This window comes from Euprymna scolopes, chromosome 35 (assembly GCF_053919585.1).
Source record: "Euprymna scolopes isolate OS-2025 chromosome 35, ASM5391958v1, whole genome shotgun sequence".
NCBI classification, from domain to species: Eukaryota; Metazoa; Mollusca; class Cephalopoda; order Sepiida; family Sepiolidae; genus Euprymna; species Euprymna scolopes.
Genome location: NC_136516.1, coordinates 19,466,404 through 19,492,479, shown reverse-complemented (window position 1 = coordinate 19,492,479; position 26,076 = coordinate 19,466,404). Strand labels below are relative to the sequence as shown.

Below are 26,076 nucleotides of genomic sequence, written 5' to 3'. Positions count from 1 at the left end.
AGAGTGTACAGTAGAGAATTAGACAATATAGTAATCGTTAGTAATGGAAATTCGGTAAATTTGTTAACTTAAGTGGAACGGCTCATCAAAAACTTGTTTACGTTAGACTTGAAGACAACCATATTGTAGTCAGCTGGAAAGCAGGAAAACGGAAGACAATTCCATAGGCATGCAGTTCTAAGAAAGAAGCTTTGTTCATGGAATCTACGTTTGGGTTTAGGCACAGATAAAGAGTGGGGGAAATTATTGATAGTGTTTACAGCTAGAAGAGTGTTTCTTGTGAAAGTTAGTAACAAAAAATGACCTTTTCAACTACTTTAGTAAAATAGTTTTACCTCCCTTAGAACAATAAGTTAAGCTTCCGAAATTCCAATGATGACGATGATGATGATGATGAATTATTAACTGTTTATCTTTAGAAGATAGTTAATATTAAATAAAAATAATAGCAAAACTAATCGTCTGCTGTTTTTTTTTTTTTTAAGTAAGTGGCAACTATTAAAAAAATATTGTTTTTAAATAGTTCGACTTTTAATTCTTTGTCGCATCAAAGTAGATATTTATTTAAACTTAATGAAAAAGAGTGGAAAAATGGTACCGAATTATTCAAACAAACACAAAAATGTGTTATTCGCATTCTACAGCAAATATCTATTTAAAACCATTTTGGTGCTTATGCACTTATGTTACCGTGCTATTTTTTTTAAAAAGTAAAGTCAAGTTTCACGATATTTTTTTTAAATTGTTAAGTGAAAGTACAGAAGAGTTACAAAACACCCCCCTCCCCATGTTAAGAGTGGTTTTCAAAATAATGTTATTATTTCAACACGGTAACATAAGTGCATTGCATAAGTACAACGATTTTTTTATTTGAAAATTTCTTTCTTCAGGTATTTTTTTTAGCCAGAACCTAAGTCAGCTAATTAATGCAAAAGAAAACTGTCTTGATTGTTTTTAATTTATCATAACTTAAAAAAAAAAAAATTGTGCAAAAGAAAATTTATTTTGTAAATTTTATAAAATTGATGCTGACAAATCTATTTCTTTGAAAAATTGGAAAATACCAATGTTTATAATAATAATAATAAAAAAAAGACTCCGAAATTATAGCATAATTTCAGTGAATAATGTATACACATCCTATCTTGTTCGTTTAATAATTGTGAGTTCGACCTGTCATCACCAGCTGGTGTTTAGTATGCACAGATCACAAGGAATTACTGAGAATTGTCTGTTATTTATATTTGCTAATTGATAGTGGCCGTCCTCGGTTTGCAAGTTGGAGGCGTCGCTTGAGTTGTTGTTAGGGTTAAAAAAAAAAAAAGTAGAAAAAGATGGAATTTGGGGTAGAGACGATCACCTCCTTGCACAAGTGAAATTCTAGGGCGTTTATTGTGAAATTCATGTCAACCCATTAATCCGACCCTGAAAGATACTATTACCATTTCTGTAATAGTGTACCTGGATAATAGTACCTATTGACTATGCCTCCCCACGGGACAGAGTTAGACACTAGGGTCGTTTTTTAACGTGGAGAAAAGGTACAAAAATAAAAAATTGTCTCAGTCGTGAAGGACTGATCCTCCACAGAAAGAGAACAAGAAATGGAAGTGCAGCATCTGAAGAACAGATACTACACTTTAATCTTGACCAAGTAGCTAAAGGGTAATTTCACATCCCTCAAAGCTCCCAAATCGGGGCCTCACAATTACATGAAACTTAATGTCAAAGCCAAGAACACATACACACAACTACAGAAAATTCTTTATGGTGTACGTACTCGTCACGGAACGAAAATGTCATATTTTAAAACTCACGTAAACTGATCAAATTATTTTATATAAAGAAAATAATTTTTAAACAATTTAAATCGATGAATGTGAAATCGGTAACATTACAAGGCTGATCGCGCAAGTTTGAATTATTGTGGATTCATCTGCCCTTGTAATCTTTCAAAATGGCAACGCGAGAGAGAGAGTTCCTTTTTGCTTACTCGAAAATTTTCTTTAATGACTTTATCAATTTACGTGATTTTTGGAATATAACATTTACGTTACGTGAACGTACACCCTCAAGGTATTTCTGCATTAAAAAAATAAGATTACATTTAAAATGAGAACTATATAATTATTCATAATTATCGATCAGAAAAGGCGATTTGTGAAATTATTTATTTCGTAAAATAAATGTTTACAAAATTTGGCATGCAGCCATAAAAAAGCCGGCTCGTAAAAATAGAACTAAAAAAAAATGTTTTGTTTAATTAATAATTGTTTAATTAATAATTATCAACTAGAAAAGACAGATTGTGAAATTATTTATTTCGTGAAAATATGTTTACAAAACTCTGTATGGAAAGCCTAAAAATGCGGTACGTTTAAGAAATGGTGGAACATTTTTCGTTTTCTTTATTGGAAAACTGTGAGAAGAATTTTGACTTGTTTAGAAAAAAAAAAAAAAACTAACCAATCAGAAACGTTCTCACGTTCTCGTTCGTCCGTGATGACAATGTTTTATTTTTGTTTTGAAGTCTAATAATTAAAAAGAGATATACGTTTTGTTACGTTTTAAAAAATAAATCCGCTTGGAGCGGACGAAATAAAAAAAGGGATCGTCTTTTAAAATAAGGTCAACGGACGTCGAGATAGAATATTGTCACCGAGTTTGGTTTTTGGTCCGCCATATTGAGCGGTTTGTATGTCGAGTCGTGTGTTTTAATTGAAAGAGAGAAAAAAAAAAACGGAAGGAAGAGGAACTGATATATTTATTTTTTGCCGACCATGAGCCAGTACATCCAAGTGGCCGAGGACGAGAATGAGGAGCCGATCGAGGTTCCAACTGAGGACGATGGGGCCCTCCTTTTGACGACTTTGGTCGCCCAGTTCCCGGGTGCCTGCGGCCTCAAATATCGCAACCCCGAAACGTGCATTATGCGCGGCGTCCGTCTCACCGACGGCAGACTCCATCCACCAGACGAAGGATGGGGCAACCTCGTCTACATCTCCGTCTTCCCCAAAGGTAAATACCCGTAGAAAATCACCCAGCTTCCTTTTCTATTTCTAAACCAACCGAACATCCTTTGTTTTTAATTCGAAAAACCCCTAAAAACTTATTCCTAAAACCAGAAAAAGATGATTTTCGCCCCCTAAAACGTCAATGGCGTCGTCATCGTCGTCGTCTTAAAAGGTTTTCACATTTTCTTTTGATCTCTCGTTTTCGTACTTTTGTAGAATACGGATCGTGCTGAAATAATAACGTTATTTGTTGAGAAACCTGTTCTTAATACAAAGAGTGAAGTGCGTTTTGTAACTATTTCTGTACTTTCACCTAACAAAAAGATGTGAAAATTGAACTTGAAGCCCCTGGCACGATCCGTATTCTGCATAAGTACCTTAATTTTTTGTTTAATTACACACACACACACACACACACACACACACACACACACACAAAACAATAAAATAATGATTACAGTATTGTTTTGTTATTTATTTAAATCAAATTGGTGTAAAACTGAACATTTGTTTAAAAAATAATATTTCAATGACAACCATATTAAAGCTGAAAAGTTCAATATAACCACCAAACTATTAATATTGAATTACTCTATAATATTACCAACACTATGGATCTTAATTTTACTAAAATTAAGTTTCCTTTAAAATTTCGTTTGTAAATAAAATGTATACGGCTTTATCAACGTGAAAACGTTTTTGTACTTTATGCGGAATACGGACCATGCTGAAATAATAACATTATTTAGACCTTCATTATAAATATGGAGAGAGGGTGTGACTTTGTTAACTATTCTGTACTTTCATCTAGAAAAGTTTCATAAAAAAAAACCGTAAAAAATTTAACTTAAATCGGATCTAAAAAATCGCTTTTTTTATTTTCATAAATACTTTAAAACATGATAAATAATGAAATAATTAACCTATATTATTACAATATTATTAATGTTAGATTATTAAATTTAATCAAGTTGCTGTAAAACTAAAACAATTTTGTTTAAAATAATGTTTCAATAGTAGCAGTATTGAAGCTGAAAAGTTCAACATACACCCTCTCTTTCCTAAATATTAATATTATTGAATTACTCTAAGATTACTATCGCTATAAATCCTAATTTTAGAAAAAAAAATAGCTTTTTTTTTTTTTTTAATTGTTTGTAAATTATATTTTACCATAATTACTATTTTTTTTTTACTGAAATGGAAAACATTTTGATGCTTATGCAGAGAAGGTACCGTGCATGTCTTTAAACATAATACTTTCATGTTTTACGATGTTTTTATATTAAATGTTAGATGAAAGTATACAATAGTTATAAAACATTCATCCCCTCCCCATGTTAAGAATGGCTTTCTAAATGTTGAACCGGCGTATTCCAGCATTAAAATTATTTTTTTAATTTAACTTTAAAGTTCCAATGTTTTTTTTTTTTTTTGTTTTTTTTTAAGAACAATATTTGTACATATGTTTCTCTCGGCTACATTGTACATCTTTTAAAATTGTTTTCAAACCATTTTTTGAAAAGTTTATTTTTATTATTGTTAATCATTATAAGCACTTTTTTTTTTTTTTTTTTTTTTTTTTTACAAAAAGCCAACAGAACGAAAATAAAAAGGGTGAAAAGACAAAACAACACGTATACACCAAATAAATAAGATAATTTACTCTTAAACTTATCTAGATAAGTTTTAACTTATTTTAAAGCGTTTATTTACTTTCAAACAAAAATAGTGTCAAGTCTAGCGTCAGCGAATGTCATCTTAATTTATAGTATGTAAAACCGTTTTCTTTTGTAAGTGTAATTGAGTACTCTGATTTATTTTTCTTTTGACACGAGGTATTCGCTTGTGTATACCATAAAATAAATCTAATAAAAAATGTCACCGAATATATATTAGGGAAAAATAAATACATAATTTAAAAAGTTCTATTAAAAAAAAGGTAAACATGATTGTTTTGCATAATTGTAACTTCAGGTAAATACTGCCAGTTTATCAAAATATTTTCTTAATTATTATTTTAATAAAATACAAACAGATTGTAAAGATTTTATTTTTATTTAAAAATCAAATTCGTTATTTGTTAAAAATGCCAACCGTTTCTATGAATAAATCTGAACTGGGGAAAAAAGTCGGTGCTTATGCACTTACGTTACCGCGCTTTTTTTTTCTTCTTTTTTTTTTAAATTTAAATATGGTGTTTTCAAGTTTCACGATATCGGTTTTGGTCAAATTGTTATAGAAGTACAGAATAGTTAGAAAACACCCTCCCCTCCCCATGTTAAGAATGGCTTTCAAAATAACATTATTTCAGCAGGGTAGCATGAGTACTAAAGTCCGCTTACAAAAAAAATAATTTAATATTTTTATTTATCACTTTTTTCTTAATTAAATTATTTATTCAATTTGATCAATGTAAAAATATAATGTCTGTTTATCTCAGGGTTGTCATTCTTGTCCGCCATTTTTGCCATGCCTTTCCGACCTCCCCTTCCTCGCCATACCTCCTCCCCCTCCCTCTTTGTGTCTGCTGCTTGAGAACTACTGTCTTTTAATGGCAGCCAACACGCACAAAACACCAATAAGAAGCAGTCGATTCCGAATAAACAGTCTGCCTTCTAAAAGTCTATATTTACGCAGTTTTAGTGGGATTTCTAAAACTAAATATTTTCTAAAATTAATTTTTTTTTTGTTTATTTGTTTTTTGTATATTTGGGCATTTATTAGAACAGCCAACAAAACAAAAGGGGTGAAAAAAAAAATACAAATAAATGTAAAGGTAAGCTAAGTTACTCTTCCTGGAAATTTTTATTTTCTTAAAACAAAAGTAATTTAAAAGTCCAAGGTAGAAAAAAAAAAAAAAAAAAAAAACTGGCGATGTCGTTACAGCCAGTTTGGACCCTTAATAATCGCCCCAAAATTGAAAATTAAACAAAATACTAGCAGAATATTATTTTCGCACAATTAGTAACATTTATTGAATGTTTCTAAAACACAAAAAAACTTATCCAGGTTACCTACCTTGCCTTTGGTAAGTTTTTGTCGTTATATATATATATATATATATATATATATATATATGTATGATGAATGTAGATTTTTGAGATGAGGATTTATAATTATTTTTTTGTATTATTTGGACTATGATTCTCATCTTGTTTTTTTTTTTTTTCCACAACGTTTTGGTCGATGTAACCTCCGACCATCTTCAAGTGCTGGATGTTATTGTTTAAACAAAACAAAAGAAAAACAAGATGAGAATCATAGTCCAAATAATACAAAAATATATAAATTTGTTTTGTTGGCTATTCTAATAAATGCATGTGCATTTTCCTATTGTTGCACTTAGGGTCAGTGTTTTGAGTTAATGTAATTAAAAAAAAAAAATTCAGCAACCGAAAAAAGTACCACGAACAATTTTTGATGTTACTAATCAGCTGCTTTTGGTGTTATATACTGAATTACCTCCCTTAATGTTATGCATTGTGAATATAAATAATACCCGTCCCAAGATTAGTACAAATAATTTCCAAAACAAATTTGCCCACTTCTCTTTTCAAAGATTAAAATCACACTGATACTAAACCATGTGTCTAGAATCCTTATTCCAGTTTTGATCAAAATCTATTATATGATTAGAAAATATCTACAATTTAAGTCTTAAGCTTAAGGGATAGTAAGAAATTGAATTTCAGGGAATCTTGCTTCATTGGTATCTAATGACTATGGATCTGAGATGGGGGGGGGTTGTTCCCATACTTCAAAGAAATTTTCATTTGGGGGAATATTTACTGTCTCATACCTATTGATAAAATTTCACAAAGGGTTTTCACCCTGCCCCTTTGCATAAAACTAAATATAGCTCTCATTTGAACCGCTTATTGCCTAGTAACTGTGTTTCCAAATTCATAATGATTGGTTAATTAGTTTGAGTAAATTCTCTACATCCAAACATATAAACAAATATGCTTAGCTACATTATTAAAACAGAAACTTGTATTATGGTTGAGTTTTATCTGTTTGAATGTGTATCGTCCACAGAAAAGTGCTCAATATTTTGAACTATCTTTGCGACAAAGTAAATTGTATACAAGACTTTAATTTCCCAACGTTCTTTCACTCAAAAATCGTTTTCAACACCTGAACATTTCACCCCCCCCTTCTGTTTACCAACAAAATGTTTTGATTTCTTTTAATTTGATATCTAAGCCTATCTTTATTATGCCACTTATTATGAAAATGTATTTAACTTTTTAATAAATGAATTAAAAGATATTTAATTTTTAATATTTGCCATGTTATGGAGATTTCATGCCGCACGAAAATGTATAATGTTAAAACAAGAAAAAAAAAAATTGTTTGAATTTAATTTTAATGCTTTATAATTATTGTTGGTGAAACCTGCCTCATGAGGTTTTGTGCATGTTTTTTTTTTTTTTTTAATAAAAAGGAGTCACCACTTCTCAAGGCTTGGAGGTCACTCGAGGATGAGGGTTAATGAGTGTATGGTAATCACTGGGGCAATATCGTGGTAATCGTTAGTAGTGGAAATTTGGTAAATTGGATTACTTAAGGGGTATGGTTCCTCCAAAACTTATTTATGTTGGACTTGAAGACAATCATATTGTAGTCAGCTGGAAAGCAGGCAAACTGAAGAGTTCCCAGGCATGCAGTTCTAAGAAAGAAGCTTATTTCATGTCATATAGAAATGAGAATGGCAGAATGGATGTGTAATGCCAATCTTAAAGACAGGCTTAGTTTTGGGGACGAGAGAAAGATTAAATCTGGATGGTATAAATATGTGCAGAACAGGAGATTTTGTTACTTAAGTCACATTTAAAGAATGGGTGAGAGTGCTTGGGTTAGATGTAGGACAGTTAAGATAGCAGGGTTAGTTGACATGAAGTGATAAAGATGGATTTGACCTGACCAGAGGTAGGTAATTTGTAAGTCAATTTCTAGAAGTCGTCCAAAGCATGTTGACATATAAAACAGATGTAAAATTGAATAAAATAAATTTTCAAATTATTAAAAAAAAAAAAAATATTTTGTTTTTTAGCTTTAGTGATTCATATTTCAAATATTTAAATAAAAGCAAAAAATCATATTCTAAAAATATTTAATAAAAATATAACTATGAAAAATAAATTGAAACTGCATATTTCTGCAGCATATATTTGTGGAAAGGGTGTTTTGTTTTAATTATCTTTTTAGATAAAAAAATATGAAATTGACAGTGCAACTGACAGTGCCAAAACGAGACAAGAGTTGAGCACTAGAGTATATCATTTTTTTTTTTTTTTTTTTTTTTCATACACCAGTACATCAGAAACCTTTTTTTTTTCTGTCCACAAACTGCTAATTAAAAAAATGTTTTTCTGAATGTAAGCACCTTGTTATTTACATCTCTCTCTCTCTCTCTCTCTCGTACAGTACAGTACCTTCTGGCCTTAATTAAGCAATGGATGACCGACTTAGAAGATTGTGGTTTTAGTGATTCATGGGTAGCGTGTTTCCAAATCTGAAATCACTCTCTACCTGTGTGGGTATAATTTTTATTTTTAGAATGGATACCAGACGATCGTTGGGAGCTATAGAAAACACTTTAATATTTAAAGTAAAGCCAATCTCCTCTGTTTCTTTGATTAATGATTTTAATGCAAGGTATTCACTTTGTTTTGCCATTTATGTATGGTAATTATAGGTCAGTGTTCTTTAAAATGAAATCATTTTAGTTCCAATTGATTTTAATATTTAGTTTAGAATTGAAAAAAATATTTAAGCTACAATTTTCTTTACTTCTTGGTAATACAAAAGAATCCCTAACAGCAACTTGCAGAACAATTTGAAAGAATGTCTCTACAAGCAATTCCACATCTTTCCCATAAGAGAAAGTTTGGGAAAAAGAGAGCTGAGCACTTTGTGGCAAAAAGAGTTAAACTTAAAATGGTTGATGCACTATTTAAAATGTTTTGGACAAAAGTTAATTAAGAATTACATAAATATTAAAAAATTTAATGAACCATCTTCCGATATTAAAACTAGTCTCTTTTCTAAAAATGAATACTCATCAGCTGATGCTCATCCCCATCTTTATACTGTTAAATAGAACTGATTGCCTAAACCACTTGTTTCTGAATTTTTGAGATGAGAATTGGTTTGTTCATATTATTTGGATTTATCAGACTACTGTTCTTATCTAGAGTGACACTTTCACGTTTCAGTTGATGTAACCATCAACCTTCTTCAGGTGTATCTTGCCAAACTCGAGAATTTAGATGGAATTTCTAATGGAACCCTGTATTTACTTTACGAGGGTAGCATTAGGTGTGTCAGAAATTTCATGAAAATAGTAAATAATTCCACCCCATCTTTCCAAGCTTATAACTCCTCGAAAAATTTAATTCAAGCCCTAATTTTTTTTTTTTAATTAAAGGAGCAAGGACCTAGGTTTCATTTAAAAAAAAAAAAAAGCGTGTTTTTTTTTTTTTAAAAAGGTTTTAAACTTCGGACTTTACAGGTAAATTTCTAAAAAAACAGTACTTTTTTTTTTGTTTTAAATTTGAATATATTATTTATTGACTTTTTCTCTTCAATTTGTGATATATAAGACTTTGGTACATAAATTAATTATTTACTTTTTAATAGACATTTCAAAATGGGAGGCGTGAATTATTCGACCCCCTGTCTTTCCAAGCTTATAACTCATCGAAAAATGTAATTCAAGCCCTAATTTTTTTTTTCAATTAAAGGAGCAAGGACCAAGGTTCCATTAAAAAAAAAACAAATAACGTGGTTTAAAAAAAAAAAGATTTTAAACTTCAAACTTTACAGGTAAAAATTCTAAAAAAACACTACGTTTTTTTTTGTTTTAAATTTGAATATATTATTTATTGACCTTTTCTCTTCAATTTGTGAGTAAATTATTTACTTTTTAATAGACACTTGAAAATGGAGGGGGGGGCGAGAATTTAAAAAAAAAGTTTGTCTAAAATATATTCGGTTCATGGAAAGAACATAAAATTTCACATTGACCCTGAAAATATCGTAAAAATAGAATCAATAGAAAAATTTTGATAGATTTTTAAAGTTTAAAAATTGAAAAATATTGAGTTTGGAAAATTCATTACTGTTTTTAAAAAAAAATTTCTATTACTTTTAAAACAACTTTAATAGTTTTTGGAAGTATAATCCATAAAGAAAATAAACAACCCACTTTTAACAGAGAAATTACGAGATTTTTATATTTTATTCGCAGTTTCGTGTTAGGGGTGTCAAAAATTCCTACAAAAATTCTGATACACCTAGGGTAGCATGCTCTTGTTCTGCAAGAACTCGTGGCGCAGGGTACTTGGTAAAATCAATTGTAAAAGTGACCTTCTCTTGAAGGTTTAATTCTCAGTGTGGGCGACCGAAAATACAATTGCAAATTATTTAGGACCTCTATTCAGTCATGACTGATGGAAAGAGAGCATGCTACCTCGTGAAGTAAATGAAGGGTTTTGTTGGAAATTCTGTCCAAATTCCTGAGTTCAACAAGATAAACTTGGAGAAAGTCAGAGGTTACATTGACTGAAACTTTGTGAAAGTGACACTCTAGGTGAGAACAGTAGTCTGATGAATCCAAATAATATGAATAAATCACACTCGTAGCATGGTTTTGTTGTAGGTTTACACTCTCAGCAAGTCTCGTATACCCAACAGCAACTAGTATTCTGAAAATGGTCACTCATCTAAGTATTAACGAGTTTAATGGAGCTTAACTTTATTGACCCAATGAGGACTGATGCATCAACATGATTTTACCATAAAATGTCTTTATATTAAATTTTCATTCATTGCATATGAATCTATGATTCTATTGTTGGCAGTTGTTTTTTTGATATCTTTCTAGTCAGAATTCTTGCTAAAAAGACATTGGGTGAGAACATGTGAAGTTTGCCAATATCATAATTGTCTGTATCTTTGCCAATATCTTAATTCAAAGTATTTCTGTAGAATGAAGTGGATTCGAACTTTCTACACCCACGGCAGTTTGTCTTATTAACCACTATCACCTTTCATCGTTTAAATTATATACTAGCTGAGCAACTCTATGTTGCCTGGGACTGAATTAGGATCAACCAATATTTCACACCTTTTCTCATTGAAATCAGTGCAATCGCCCATTTTTTCAATCAAATTCACATGCCTCCCCACAGTGACTTAGTCCACAATGCATTGTAGTTGAAATTGCACTGTAGAGAACCTATTTTATATAATAGCTTGAATTAAAATGCAAAAATCATGTATAATGGTTCAATTGTGCTCTAAGCAAAAACATTTATTTTGAATGCACTCCCATTTTTATCAAGAACCTACTTTTAATTTTTCTATGCCGAGCCTTTCTATTTGTGTGGTGATAAAACTTCTCAAATGCAAAACATGATGTTAGGCTTTATAAGATGTTAACTTTGTTTAGAATCAAACTGTTTTTTTTTTTTTTTTTTTTTTTTTTTTTTTTTTTTTTTTTAAATCAGATTTTTTTTCAATTATTGATTTTGATATTTATCGGCATTGTAATGCAAAACCTAATGAAAACACTCGGATAAATAAAGTACATTTGTGTGAAATTTGTTTTGGAGTAGATAGGGAACTAACACACACACAGTGCTTTTATATATAAGTGAATAGATAGATATAACTTTTTATATTTAGAGATCCACATATAATGTTGATTTTTGTAGTAGAAAAATAAACTTTGCCAACAATTCATAAAAAAAAAAAATTATCTTTATTCTCTAAAATTAGTCTGCAGTCTTATCTTTATCAAGTCCAGAAATTGTCAAACTGTCAAAAAAAAAAGAAAGAAAATCTTCGGATTTGGATTCTTTGGACCACTGTTCCCATTTTAAGTCTTATTTTAACATTTTGGTCGACATAATCTCTAAACTTCTTTATATGTTGTCAAACTCAGACTCAGGAATCTGAATAAAATTATGAATAGAACTATTTAATCCATGGAGGTAACATGCTTTTGTTCTGCAGCCATGGCATTTTGAATATTTGCCCACTCAGAGTATTGAACCTTCGACCTCTAGAAAAGTCTAACAATTTAATTTACCAAGTACTTTTTTATCCACTACACTATGGGATCCTTGTGCATGTGTTCAGAGGCAAACATACTTAAGCATGAAGTTGTACATTTTATTGCTTAAAAAAAATTTGATTATCTTTACTCCTGTAACTTATTCGTTCAAGATGATGCATATGAAAACATCTTTAATGGATCGGTTAAAAGTCCACTTTTTGAAGCGTTCAAGATAATTGTAACATTATTTTCTACATGCTTTTGAAATGTTGTACTAAGTCAACTCTGACTTTTGTGTGGCAATAATTGGGATTCATTGACATTGGTGAAAGCAGGATAATCAAAAAAAAAAGATTACAAGTTTAATTTTTGTTCTACTGCAGACAATAAGCGCAAGGGTGATGATGGACTTGATAACCCAACGGCCAAAACAAAGCGTTTGGACAAGCAGAAATGCAGCGACTTAATTGTACTTGGTTTACCTTGGAAGAGCACAGAAGAAGATTTGAGAAACTATTTCTCACAATTTGGTGAGCTTTTAATGGTGCAGGTAAGTAATGAGTCATCAAAATACTATTATGTACAAAATCATTTTTTTTCTTGTTCTTAAATAATTAGCGACAAGGTTTAATTTTCTATACTAGTTTGATCTCATATTTGATTTTCAAAATTTTTAATAAAATCCCATTTTTGTTTTCTCTGAATTTTTTCTCAAAAACGATTTTTTTTTTGTTTTTTTTTAATTAAAAAATGTTTTTACACTCAAACTTAAGTAGCAAATTGAACTCCCTTCTCGATATTGAACAGTTTTTTTTCTTCAATGTCATTTATAATATAAATCTGTCATCTGTAGGTTTATGTCCGCTAAAACATGAACCTGTTATTGTTAAAAAGAGCGATCTCTCTGACACATATTGAAAAATTAGAAAAAATCGTCAATTATTCCATGTAAAAATGTCGTTTTGTCTGAGGAGGAGGGTCAAGTACAAATCTTGACTTCTACGCTGTTTGTTAATCATGCATGTGGAACGGCTGTTTTGTTTCATTTTAAAAAGCTAAATTTGCAACATGATAACATCTGTGACGTCATGGTTTGATCAATAACGTGTTCGCTTATGAATTTAACTTTTGCAGGTTCACATCCACCATGCAGCATTTTTTTCTTTTAATAACGTTTTTTCTTTCCTATCTGTTAAAATTCTCAACTTTATTACATGTACCCACCATGTGGCATTTATTTTTTCCTTTTAATAATACTATAAGATGGCATCCAAGTCCCATTTATCTTTTTTATTTAATCATATTTTAAGATCTTCTCCCACCCCTTTCCCGACCAGTCTTTTAATAAAGGACTGAGTGTTCAATTAATATGGTAATATAATGATTTTATTTTATTTAAAACCTTGCAAATAGTTTTTATTGACTGCTTCTGATAGATCGAGGCTGTTGATGGTCTCTGGTATACACAAGAAAAACTTTTCAATTAGGATTTACTCATTAGTTGGCAGATAATCTGTAATTGGCCTAATCAGCCACTTTGCCAATTTATCAGCCGATTAATTTTCTCTTTTCTATTAAATTTAAATGATTTTATCACTAACAAGTTGCTCCTCGGATAGCTTTGGCACATTAACATAGTAACTGCTAATTTAACTTAACATTTATTAAGTGTCTGGCCACTATTATAGCTTTTCTGTTTTTATTAAATAAAATTACAAAGTTCAATTTCCAATTCTGAAATGAATATAATTAAACAATTAGATAAGAAAAAAAGAAATTACAAACCAATTACGAAGTACAAATTGTAATTGTTTAAGTGAATAACTATAAGCTGACATTTTGCATCTGTTGTTGCTCTATTTCCACTTCTATTCTTGCTGCCTGCCGCCTCATAGTATTTAATGTTGAATATTTTTAAGTTGTAATGTAGAAACAGTTTTTTCATTCTCAGAACGCAGCTTGTTCCTCTTAGGTTCATACACGTTACCGCCTGTACTAAAGAGCCTCTCTCTCTCCACAGATGAAGGTGGTGCGCTTAAATATTTTAAAGCCAGTTTACTCAGCAGTGGTGAGGTTTCCTGTGTCTTCTTCCACCATTGAAATGAGAAGTAGATATAGAATCCCGTTCTTAATAGTGTTTTCCATGTCATTCTTCTGAAATTTGAATCTTGGATCTAGGAAAGTAGACACACAAGGTTTTATTTAAATAGGATGAAAATAGTTTCCATTGATTCATTAAATTGTTCAACAGTGGTAAGGATTCCACTAAAGTTAGAAATATCAAAATTACATTGGAGACCTTTTTGAAAGAAATAACGACAAAGCTAAAATTATAGGCATTATCATCGATATGGTTGAAGTTGTGTTGCTTTGGGATTAATGTTTACCAGATAAAACATTTTTTGTTATTTTGAAAAAAAGTTTGTTTGCTTATTTTAAAATTGGTAAACCTTCATCAGAAGGGACTTTTTCTGGGTCTTCAACGTAAAGCAGAACGGTCTGCACAAACCGGAAATAAATCATTTGTAAACGAATTACAGCATTAACTTGAAACAAAGCCAATACAAAACTAAAATAAAGATGTTAAAACAATAAAAAACAATAGAGAACCTTTTGAGAACCCATTAACATATGGAGGATAGTTTTTTTTTCTAACTAGTCTGTACTTTCACCTAACAATACAAAACAAGTGATTTGTGCCACAAGCATTGAAGAAGGACAATTGAAGTTTTTTTCTTTGTGTGTGTTTGACTGGGGAAGGAGTTGAGGGAATCACCTCAAATGGACGAATATGATCAGTGCCAAGCGAAGAATTCAACAGAATCGCAAAGAAATACCAATTGTATAAAGAATTCTATCATTGATAACATGCAGCTCTCTTTTATTAAAATTAAATTGATATTGAATATGTACTTAATTACATTGCCATGATAAACAAAGTGAAAAACTGCATATAAAATTATTACATTTTCTTGAGGATACTATTTAAGAACTACATGGTGTAAAGAGTTGATATTTGGATATAGCATTCTGCAATAGATATTGATTAGCCATGCAATATTCCAGACCTGTATCTTTTAATTGTTTTTTGTGATTTTGAAATTAGTTTGACATTTAGTACTTTATTTCCGCCACAAAAATTGAACATAATAGCATAGGTAAGTTGCAGCGGGAATTGTTTAAAAAAAAAAAAAAAAAAAAGGCATAATAATTATTATGTATAGAATTATATTGGATGTTCATATTTACTGTCATTTAATTCAGTTTTATTTGGTGATACTTTAAAAATTGTCCATCAGTGCAAATTTTGCTATTATAAATGATGCAATGTTCACTTTTCACACCTCAAAAATGAAGGGCAAAATTAAATTAGAAATAATTGTACTTTTACTTCCTATTGTCTTCTACTAGGAGTCTGACAACACGTGTGTGGCCCTCGACATACCCCCAACGTCGTGTGCTGTGGATTTTTCCACCAAATAAAAATATTAAAATAAAACACGCGAAAAACAAACGCCAATGTTTCACATATATTTGACGGTTGGACTTTTGAATGTGTGTGTCTTCTCCGCGTTCGATTGGTGTTACGTTCATCTGTTAGTCGCAATTCATCTTGATCTTTGTTTTGCTGTCAGCTCTAAAAACTGTCCATCTGTTGCCCAATGCTGCCCATCCGTTACAAACAGCAACTAGCTGTCAACTGTGTTCTGTGTCACTATCTGAAGTCCCCCACCCCGGTTAGCTGGAAGCTACCCTTCCCTCTCTAAGCATCTCATTAATATCCCGGCAAGTGTCATTGGTCCCCTTTGTTATCTGTTCTGTAGGTTTCTATTGTCATCGTCAAATCTACAAGGCTTGATCTAAAAATACCTACAAATTCCTTGTTTGCTATTTCCTATCTCTTTGTTTATTGTAAGACATTTCCTATCTGTCTATTGTCCCTCTCCCCCCTCAGCACTTAATTACTCGGTTCAACTTCATAACATCACAGGAGTGATGAAAGCATCTTTTTTGACATTTTTACTGGTTATTTTTTTGTCAGTGGTTTCAAAGTTGCCATGTTATAATTTATACATGTTCGTACTTCTTCACCCTCAGCTAGATAGTGTATTCTGCTGATTCTGCTTCATTATCATCAGTGGAAAGGAGATGTAGAATCCAATCTTTTCAAATTAATATTTGAATCCTGGGTCTAGGAGAGTAGACATACAGATTTTTATCATTTAGGTGAAAATCTTGTTTCCATTGATAACCTGAATTGTTCGACAATGCTAAGGATTCAACTAAAATCAGAAATATTAGAATTAGATTGGACAGCTTTTGACAGATTTAACGTCAGAGCTAAATTTGGAGGTATCGTTGATATGGTTGGTGTTCTGTGATTTACTTTTTTGGTGATTTCTTCAAATAAACTCAGGAATTAGATGTTTTTGCGAACATTGGTAAGTTAAGGCAGGAATCTTATCAACAGTACACATTACAAGAGCTTTACGTTGTTCTTAATTTATTATCGGCATATATGTTGAATTCTACCATGCAGGCACAGCTTGAATGAGTTTGTTTTTCTAAATTAAGCTAATTCTGTATTTCAGTTAATTTGCTAATTGCTAACAGAAAGCGATTAAAGTTAAAATCTGTATTTCTGTTAGATGATGTGATGATTGTCTTCACAGTCTAAGTTACAATGTATCAATGTATGATAGTTATCTGAATCCTGCAAGACTAAGAAAACTTCATTGAAGATTCTTATTCTTGCACTTGTGTGTATGCACTAAGGAATGGAACAACTCTAAGCACAGCTCTGTACTGTTAAGTCATTTGAAAGCCAATGACCTGTCAAACTCTGAAAAGGAGCATTATCTGTTGTAGCTGTCCAAATGACTGTAGTCCATGAAATGCTGCTAATTTCAGAAAGAGACAGTTGAGTTTTACTTTTGTAAATATATAAAATTATTTTGCAGTAAAGTACTTTTTTGATGGAATGCTGTAATTTGAACAAAGTTTTGCAATAAGCCTATTAAATCCAATGTCAGATGTGACAAAATGTCGTTGAATATCAACAGCAATCATTTCTCTTGATGGATCTCTTGTGACCTGTGGTCATTAATATTCCAAACTTTCTTTTTGGCCAATATTGATTCTCTAGTAGTTTGATTTTCGCTGGAGGCACATAGTTGCTGCCACTTGTTCCTGTAATGTCTGTTACTTAATATTTATTATGCTTCCTTTTCTTATCTGCAAGTTTTGCTTTTAAATAAACCTTTCAAAGATGGTTTAACATATTAATCATTGTAAAAGTTTCTGTTGATTTGTCACTCTTTGATGACAACATAAGTTGCAAGCAACTGTATTCTTATTCATGGGATGGACATTAAAATACTTCTAGCAGAAACTGGTTACCATAATGGTTGAAGGTTGTTGTCAATATTTAGTTAAGTAATTTAAATATGTAAATGTCAATAGTAATGTAAATTATGTAAAAGATTATGTATGATATCTAATTAGTAATTTATCTCAATAAAATATACATTTTCTAAACCAGAAAAAAAAAAATGTAATGGTAGCAAGAGGCCGAAAATAAGGAACAAAACTATGATTGATGAAGAATGCTTTATTTTTGGGTTTCCATATCACAATTTACTGCACAATTCCTCAACATGAAAACTGAAAGATGAAGCAATAATTTTCTTCAATGATTTAAAGTAAAAAAAAAAAAAAAAAAATGTTAATTCAATTGGAAGAGAAAGGAGGGAAATTGTCCATATGCTTATTTGCTTAAAATTCAGTGCAGTTGTAAAAGTCTGTGATAACAGCGTGTCATGTCTGTTATTTGATTATATAATGAATTTCTGATAAATTTTCACTGGCAAGAGGGAGTCAACTTGTTTTCATTTACAATATAATTAGCATAATTTTTAACAATTTGCTGATAAATTGGCATTAGAAAACACTAATTGGAAATCGGACAATTATCAAAGGCCAATTTGCTAATCCACTTGCTTTCAATATATTTAATTTATAATTGTTGGAAAAATATTTTCTTTTGGTTGCACTTTCCTCAAAGGAGGACTAAGTATGCAATAATCTCTCGCTAACTGAAATCTTACTTCAAATCTCTTCTGTCATGATTAAATGAACCAGATTCACTTCCTTTGTATAATGCGGCCATGGCTGATCTTGACTGGGCAAATTGGATGGTTGCATTTAAGTATATTTAACTAAGTCGTAATTAATAAAAAAATCTCTTGGAATTGACATGAAAGAATTCATGAAACTACATTTAATTGTAAAATATTTAATTTTTGTTTTGTTTAATTGTACAATGTTTCTGTTTTTCAGGTTAAGAAAGAACCGAAAAGTGGTCAGTCGAAAGGTTTTGGTTTTGTTCGTTTTGTTGAGTATGAAGCACAGTTGAAGTGTTTGTCACAAAGACATATGATTGATGGCAGATGGTGTGATGTTAGAATCCCAAATTCAAAGGTAAACAAGTTTTCAACCATTCTATGAAAAATATTGTTTATCTAGAATAAGATTTCCCATGTCTCCTCAAAAATCAAGTTTATTAAATAAACTTGAGCAGTTTACCCGAATAATTAAAAAGGATAGGTCGGGAAAAGAAACAAATAGACAAATGTTATTTTTCAAAATGACTGCGTTGTCAAAAATTTTAATTTTTTTCCTGGTAACTCTATTTTCAAGAAATTAATCTTTTCCAAATGCTTTTAAGATTAACTTGAAAGGAAGTGACTATTTCTTTTCAATTGAGTTCATTGAAAATAAAAGGATCTTAGGCAAATTTTAGAAAAGCTTTGCCAACCATTTTGAAAACCAAAACAAATTTATGATTTTTATTGGATTAAAATGCAATAAAACTTATTTGAAATACAAAAACAAAATTTTATTCAAGTAGAAAAGTTATTTGTTGTCCCCCTTTTTTTTTTATTTTTTGAAAATTTGCAAAACTTAATTTTCATTAAAATATTTTAAATTTGTTTAAAATTTAAAATATTTTTTTACTATAATTCTTATATGAAAACAAAACAAATTGAGATTATAAACTCTTAAAATCTGCATTTTGATGATTTTTTTTTCCCCTCAAACTCATTTCATCTTGATTATTTTCACAACTGATATAATCTTCAAGTGAACCCATTAATCCATGTGGTTAAATCGAGCCATAATAAAAGAAGACATGTTGATCTTTATATTCTTAGTTACCTGTAGTAAGAATTCTTCTTTTGATTTAAAGAAGATGGAACTGATAATCAATGCTTTTCTCTGCTATGCCACCAGTTCATATGGACAACTCTAGTATGAATCTTGGGAGATTTAAATCTTGAAAGTTCAATACTTACTACAAATGATAATTAAAAATAACATAACACTTCTACTTGATGGACGGCTGATGGTATGACAACAATCTACCCTTGTGGATTTAAAGGGTCAGTTCGAAATTTTGTATTGATTCCCTGAATTTGAAATGATGCATTAGAAGAAGGTTGTGGTGATATCAGTCAGAATATTGTGAAAAATTATAGGCGACTGGGGACTGCCTGTAAATTTAATATTCCTTTGACACTTCCTTTGGAGAAAGCAAGTTCAACCACCTAGGGTGAATGCTATACAACAACATTTTGTAAATAACGAAGCTGATGATAATAGTTAAAGCAATACAATTCTCATTTCAAAAAAAAGTTTCTGAAACCGTTTTTTGACTTTTATTTGGTATGTAATCATGTTACAACTTGGTCATATTTGTATTTAAATCATGTTTTTTTTTTGTTTTTTCTTTAACTTTAGGATGGAGGTCAGCAAACTATGAATCGGAAGGTTTTTATTGGCCGCTGTACTGAAGATATGACTGCTGATGATCTGCGCAGCTATTTTGGCAAATTTGGAGAGGTCATTGATGTTTTCATTCCCAAGCCATTTAGGGCCTTCGCATTTGTTACATTCTCCAACCCTGAAGTTGCTCAGAGTCTTTGTGGGGAGGATCATATTGTTAAGGGGGTGAGCGTGCACGTTAGCAGTGCTGTTCCTAAAAATTACGATAAATTTGGGGATAAAAAGGGTCAACAAAATCAAGTTCAACCTCAATATAATCCAGGTTATGGTCAGGGTGGTTGGGGTCAAGGAAACCAGCGTGGTGGGCAGAATATGGGCAACAATATGAATAACATGGGTGGCTTGAATCTGGGTGCCTTCCAGCTGAATCCGGCTATGTTGGCCGCAGCTCAAGCAATGTTGAGTAGCCAGGGTGGTTGGGGCCCTTTAGGGCTTGGGCAGGGAGCAGGTGACACCTCTAACCAAAACAGCAATCAGAGCCTAAGCAGTTTTAATACCAGTGGACAGGGTGCTAGTAATAACAGCTTCCTAGGATGGGGAGGCCAGACCTCGGACAATAACTCCGCTCAAGCAGGTGGCTGGGGCCAGCAAAGCAAACCAGGTGGTGGTTGGAACTGAAATGGAAAAAAACAAAGAAAATTCTGTATTGTGAAATTGTTTTAAGTGTGGAAATCTGCATATTTCAGTATTTAATCATGATGTTTCAGATGATGAAGATGATGAAAAAAATCTTATTTTTAAAGAAAATTCATTAAAAGAAAAAAAAAAAAAATCAACAAAACCTCAAAAAAAAAAAATAACAAAAAAAAATATGGAGAAAAAGAAAACGGAAAAGAAAAAAATCTGACAACCCAAGTTTTAACTCCTGTGCTTAGTTCCGCAAGTGTTAGATGTGAGAGTTCCTTCCACCTCCCCCATTATAATTATTATTTTCTCTTCATTGGCTCCATTTTTGATGTGTGATTTACACTGTTGGTCGACGACGATGACGACATGTGGGAAGACCTACTCATTGTACATCCAGCGTCCTTGGTCGGAGTGCATGACTTGAGTGTATTTCTACCGACTGGATTGATGGTGAACACAGTTATGAAAGGTGGACAGATCTCCCATTTGAATGGCTGTCTCTTTGGTGTGTGTCTCTCTTCTGCCGTATGATTGGCTGATTTGCTCGTTTGTATAAGGAAATAAACATGACGTGTATGCTTGCACTGTTGTTGTGCGTGAGATCATTTGCTAGTTTGTATAGCTGCTCACTGTAATGTGTTTGCCTGACTGATGAATGGAGGAGAGAAGATCAAAAAGGAAAACCGTGTCTTGTTGCAGTTATATTAACATCAACCCACGCTTTTTTCGCTCGTTCAAAATTCCTCTTCACTGCACTCAACCATATCCTCTTTTTGAGAATGTTTAGAAAAAAAAATGTAGTCGGAAATAGTCACAGGCATTTATATGCTTTTTTTTTTTTTTTTAAATTTGCCTTAAGCGGTCATCTCCAATCTGGCTTCTTTGATACAAGTGTACATGCCAAAATTAAAAAAAAAAAATTAATATTAGTGATGGGATGATTGAAAAACTTCTACAGATTCCGATTCTTTTAAACCCTTTAAATATTAAGCTATGAGGTTTATTTTTTTTTTTATTTTAGAATAACTATAATATATGCACATATTTTTGGAAATGTAAAAAGTACACTTGTGAGTTTAGTTTTACTGGGAGCTTAAAATAAAAATGTTTATCATTAATTCCAGCAGTGGAAAATTAAGTTACAAAACAAAAACAAAAAAATCATTTTTGGCAATGAAAAATGCACAAATTTTTCTGATTCCGCTCCCCGAAAAAGTTTTGATTAATCGTCCCAACACTAATAGTCAATTTTTCCATCTGAACAAGATGTCGTTTCCACCTTGAATAAACTTTGTAAATTGAAATTTATGATTTACAAAGAATTCTCATATTCATTTCTTACCTGCACATTTTTATCTTATCACTTATTGAAACTACACTTAATCACTTATTGAAACTACACTTAATCACTTATTGAAACTACAAACACAATAACATAAATTAAAAAAAAAAAAAAGTGATTTAATTATGAAATCAAATCTACCACAGCTCTTTTAATATATTTTTGACTTTTCAAAATTTCAAAGAAATTTGAAACTGGAGAGAAAGTCATTTAAACTGGATTTAAATTCATAACAAATTGTCAGTTTTGGAAACTAATTCATATTTTTTTATAATTTTAAAACCTTTAAACTGTTGAATATTAAATTTATTTCTGGTTATTTTAAACCTATTTTATAGAGATGAAAGAATTATTTTATAGAGATTAAGAGTTAAAAAAAAAAAAAAAAAAAAAGAAGCTTGTTATGATATGACTTTGGTTTTATTAATAAAATTTTTAAACAATATGGAAATTAACTTTCAAAAACCCATTTTAAGAAAAGAATAATTTAGTAAAAATAAGATTGAAACAAAAATGAAAAACTTTCAAGCACTGTTATCTAGTTTAACGTTTGAAGTTGAAATTAAATTCACGCAGAATGACAGTGATTAAACATTTTTCTTAGAAAATTGTTCTTAAAATTTGATTAAATTATTTTTCTGAATGTTTATCATTGTATATTGACTAGTTTGGCTATTGTGGGATACTTTTTCTATAAAGTATGCTATCTCGCATTGAATGAACCCAATGTTTATTTGGTGTGATGTAATTTAGATCATTTTCTTGATGTTGCTTTTGACTAGCATGATTATCTGGCATTGTCTGGAGGAATACATGGCAAAATAGAAGGGTTTTAAAAATGTGTAACACTTTTATTTTAAAACTTCTCTCTTCCTCCCCCTCTCTTCCCCCTCCCTCACCGTTACTTCCTCCTCTCCCCTCTTTACTTCCCCCTCACAAACTTTGTCAAACCCTGTTCTTAGAAAATTGTCAAACTTTAACCAAGTTTATTTTAACCCTATATTTAATTGATGGCTGTTATTTAAACAATTTTCTAATATTACAAATCCGCGATTTCGAATTTTATAATAAACTTTTAAATTTTAATCCATGCCAGAAATAAACTTTCTATTCATCATTTTTTAAAGTTATTTAAAAATTTCAAGTTTTAATTGAAAAAGTTTCTGTCTAGAATTGATTATTGGATTTTTTTTTTTTTTTTTTTTTTTTAAGACTATTGTTAGCCCCTCTCCCTCCTCCTTGTATCAAAGAACGCAAGTTTATCCATTTTTCAAGAAAAGGTCAGCAAACCGTCTTTTTCTTTAAAGGATTATTTGTTCTATTGTTTTTAGGGCTGTTTTGAAAGAAGTCTTGGTCTGCAAGGGTTTGGCTGAAGTATTTATTGTTTTGCCTGTGATTTTGTAAATTTATGAGTTTTTTTTTTTTGTTTTTTTTCTAATTTGGGAATGGTTGTGCATTGATGGACCAGATTTCTTGGGTTTTTTTTTTTTTTTTTTTACTCCTTCCATTCGACAACAGTATAATTAAAAAAATTTTTTTTTATTTTTCCTCCCTTCTCTGTATGAAACTTATTTACTGCTTGATTGGGTTTTGGTGATATAACTTGCAGCATCTCGATCAGGGAAAAAATACAAAAGCCGATATATTTTCATATTTTTATAAACGATGATCAAAGTAGTCTGAATGTAGTTTCAGCTCTATTTTTATATTCGAAAATGCTTAAAACCCTTTTTGTTACCTCCAACTTTTAACACCATCACATTTATTGAATGAATGCTAGACTTTGCGCTTGCCCCCTATTTTAAATTGTAATAATTTGGAAGTTGCCCTCCTTACTAAAAATATCTCGTTTCATGGTTCAGATTAAAAACTTTAAAAAAAGTTTGTTTTTTTTTTTTTTAAATTAAAATAAGTTTTTAATAAGGTTTTCATAGAACTCATTTTCGTTTCTTCCGTTGTTGGCCTTGCTAACATTAAAAGTATTATTTTGAGGTAAAACCAAACTTTTCAGGTGTCGAGCAGTTTTTGTAGAAAACCTTTCACTTTCATAACGATTCTATACAAAGTAAATGTCTTGAATATTGTTTCTCCAATGTTTCTTTTCTTGCACACAGTCTATTAGATACGATACACCGTTGTGTAGTAAGTTTATAATTTAAATTTATAACGGACTTAAATGTCAAACTTATAAGTAGTGATGCCTTAGTTTATTTTCCTATTTCATAAATCACTAGCAAACTGCCTGACATTGCCCAGTCGTAAAATAGGCTTAAGTGTGATATTTTAATTTATGCAAATTTTGTATTATTACATAGCCAATTCTCTTGATTATTATATTGTACCCAACATATAGTAGTAATTTCAAAAGTAAAAAAAACTTGAGTGCCATTAGCTAAAATCAAAATCAAAACATCTTTTCAGCAATGTTGACTACCATCTGACTTAATGACGGAAGGATATCCAAACTTTATATGTTAAACCGTATTAATTTTTAAATGTATATTTGCACATGTATAGAGAAGCATTCTAAGTTGGTTCATACCCACCAAGTTTCAGTTTTGACACCCTTAGTAGCTATTTTTACCGACTAAAAAGAAATCGATTTTTTTTTTCCCCACGGGTCTGAATCCTCTATATATCAATTTTCAAATTTGTAGGCTAAAAATTGACAGACAAGCTCACTTATGGTTTTTCTTTTTTGCAAGCATCTCAATAGTTAAAAGAAACTTGATTTGCATTTATTTGATTCATTTTTAAAATCGAATTGATAAAAAGTTAAATTTGGTAGTTTTTCAGAATTTTCTCTTTATTAAAAAAAAAAAAATACAGAAAAGTTCTTAGGATGTATGTACTCGCCACAGAAGTAATAGATCATATTCCAAAAATCATATAAATTGATGTAAATTTTTTTTTATAAAGAAAATAATTTTATGATTTTTAAGTGAATAATGTTAAATCGTAGTCATTACAAGGTTGAAAACAAAAAAATCTGAATTCAATTGTTTCGATTTTTTTTTTCCAGCTGGAATGACACTGTCCTTTCACATAAAATTTGATTTTCTTTCTTAAAGAAAAAAAAACAAAACTATTGATCAATTTACATGATTTTTGGAATGACATTTCATTTTGTAAGACGTATGTACATCACACAGATTTGGTTTCCTTTTTTATTTTTAATATAGGGTTAATTCTGGACAAGAACCTCAAATAAAAGCTATTTAATTTTATTGCTTGTGATATCTTAAGCGTTTTATTTGAATAAAAGATTTACGTGCAGATATAAAAATACACTTTTGAATAAAATATTCCTGAAAATATTTTCACTTGAAAAGAAATGTTTGAATAATTTGAAGAAATAAAACGAAAATTGTTAAGTGACCTTAAAATCTGCTCATTAACAAACACCAATTCCTGTACTTACACATGTTCATCTCCAGGTTCCACAGTTTTGTTTTCAAACTCAATTGCTCTATATTCACGGTTGCCCACCAAGTGCCAGCCTGTGGTATATATGTTGGTTTCGAATTTGGTGATTTGAAACTTTTTCTATTTGTCTCTGTGTAACGTAGCAAATGTTTCCTTGCATCAGGACAATATCTTTTTAAGGAAACCGTTTTTTTACTTTTCATGAAATTCTTCACTTTAGATTTTCATCCTTTCACTTCTCTCTTGATTTCACGTAAAACATGCAGCTTATTTCTGCCATTTTAATTTTTTTATTTAAAAAATTTTTTTAGTATTTTTATTTTTAATTTTACTACTACTTACAAGCAAGTAAATCATGTCTTTATATTCCTACAATAATAATAAAAATTTGCAAGCCAACTATGTCTAGCATGATTAAGTTTAATTTCTCAGTTGCTCGCTTATCTCGTGATTGGGCAATAATAAACATAAATATTTCTAGCTAAACTGGTCAAAGTTTTTTTTTTTTTGGAAAGAACCTTTTAATATTTATCTCATCGAGTTTTTTTTTTTTTTTTTTTTAGACCCCCCCCCCCCCCGATAAAATCATTTTTTTTCCCTTTCATAATCCAATCTGGATTTCTTATTAAATCCTATTTTTCGTAATCCTCTTCCATTGATTTGGTCAGGTAAACACACTCACAGGTAAGTTCCTCTGGAAATTGCCGACATTTGAAATCTTTAGTAAATGTGCAATAAACCAGGAGTTGTTA

General features: G+C 30.6%; 1 protein-coding gene and 1 long non-coding RNA gene across 2 annotated transcripts; one reads left to right on the top strand and one right to left on the bottom strand.

Annotated features, from left to right (window-relative positions):
• The first annotated feature begins 1,952 nt into the window (after positions 1-1,952).
• LOC145259716 (TAR DNA-binding protein 43-like) lies at positions 1,953-21,138 on the top strand. Its single transcript, XM_080117402.1, has 4 exons — positions 1,953-3,018; positions 12,468-12,634; positions 18,424-18,564; positions 19,885-21,138. The coding sequence occupies exons 1-4, from the start codon at positions 2,781-2,783 to the stop codon at positions 20,545-20,547; spliced, it is 1,209 nt and encodes a 402-aa protein (XP_079973528.1). The 5' UTR covers positions 1,953-2,780; the 3' UTR covers positions 20,548-21,138.
• LOC145259717 (uncharacterized) lies at positions 20,643-22,266 on the bottom strand. Its single transcript, XR_013864191.1, has 2 exons — positions 21,959-22,266; positions 20,643-21,912 (listed from the first exon to the last, which is right to left on the bottom strand). It is a non-coding gene; the product is annotated as an uncharacterized LOC145259717 (long non-coding RNA).
• Positions 22,267-26,076: the final 3,810 nt, after the last annotated feature.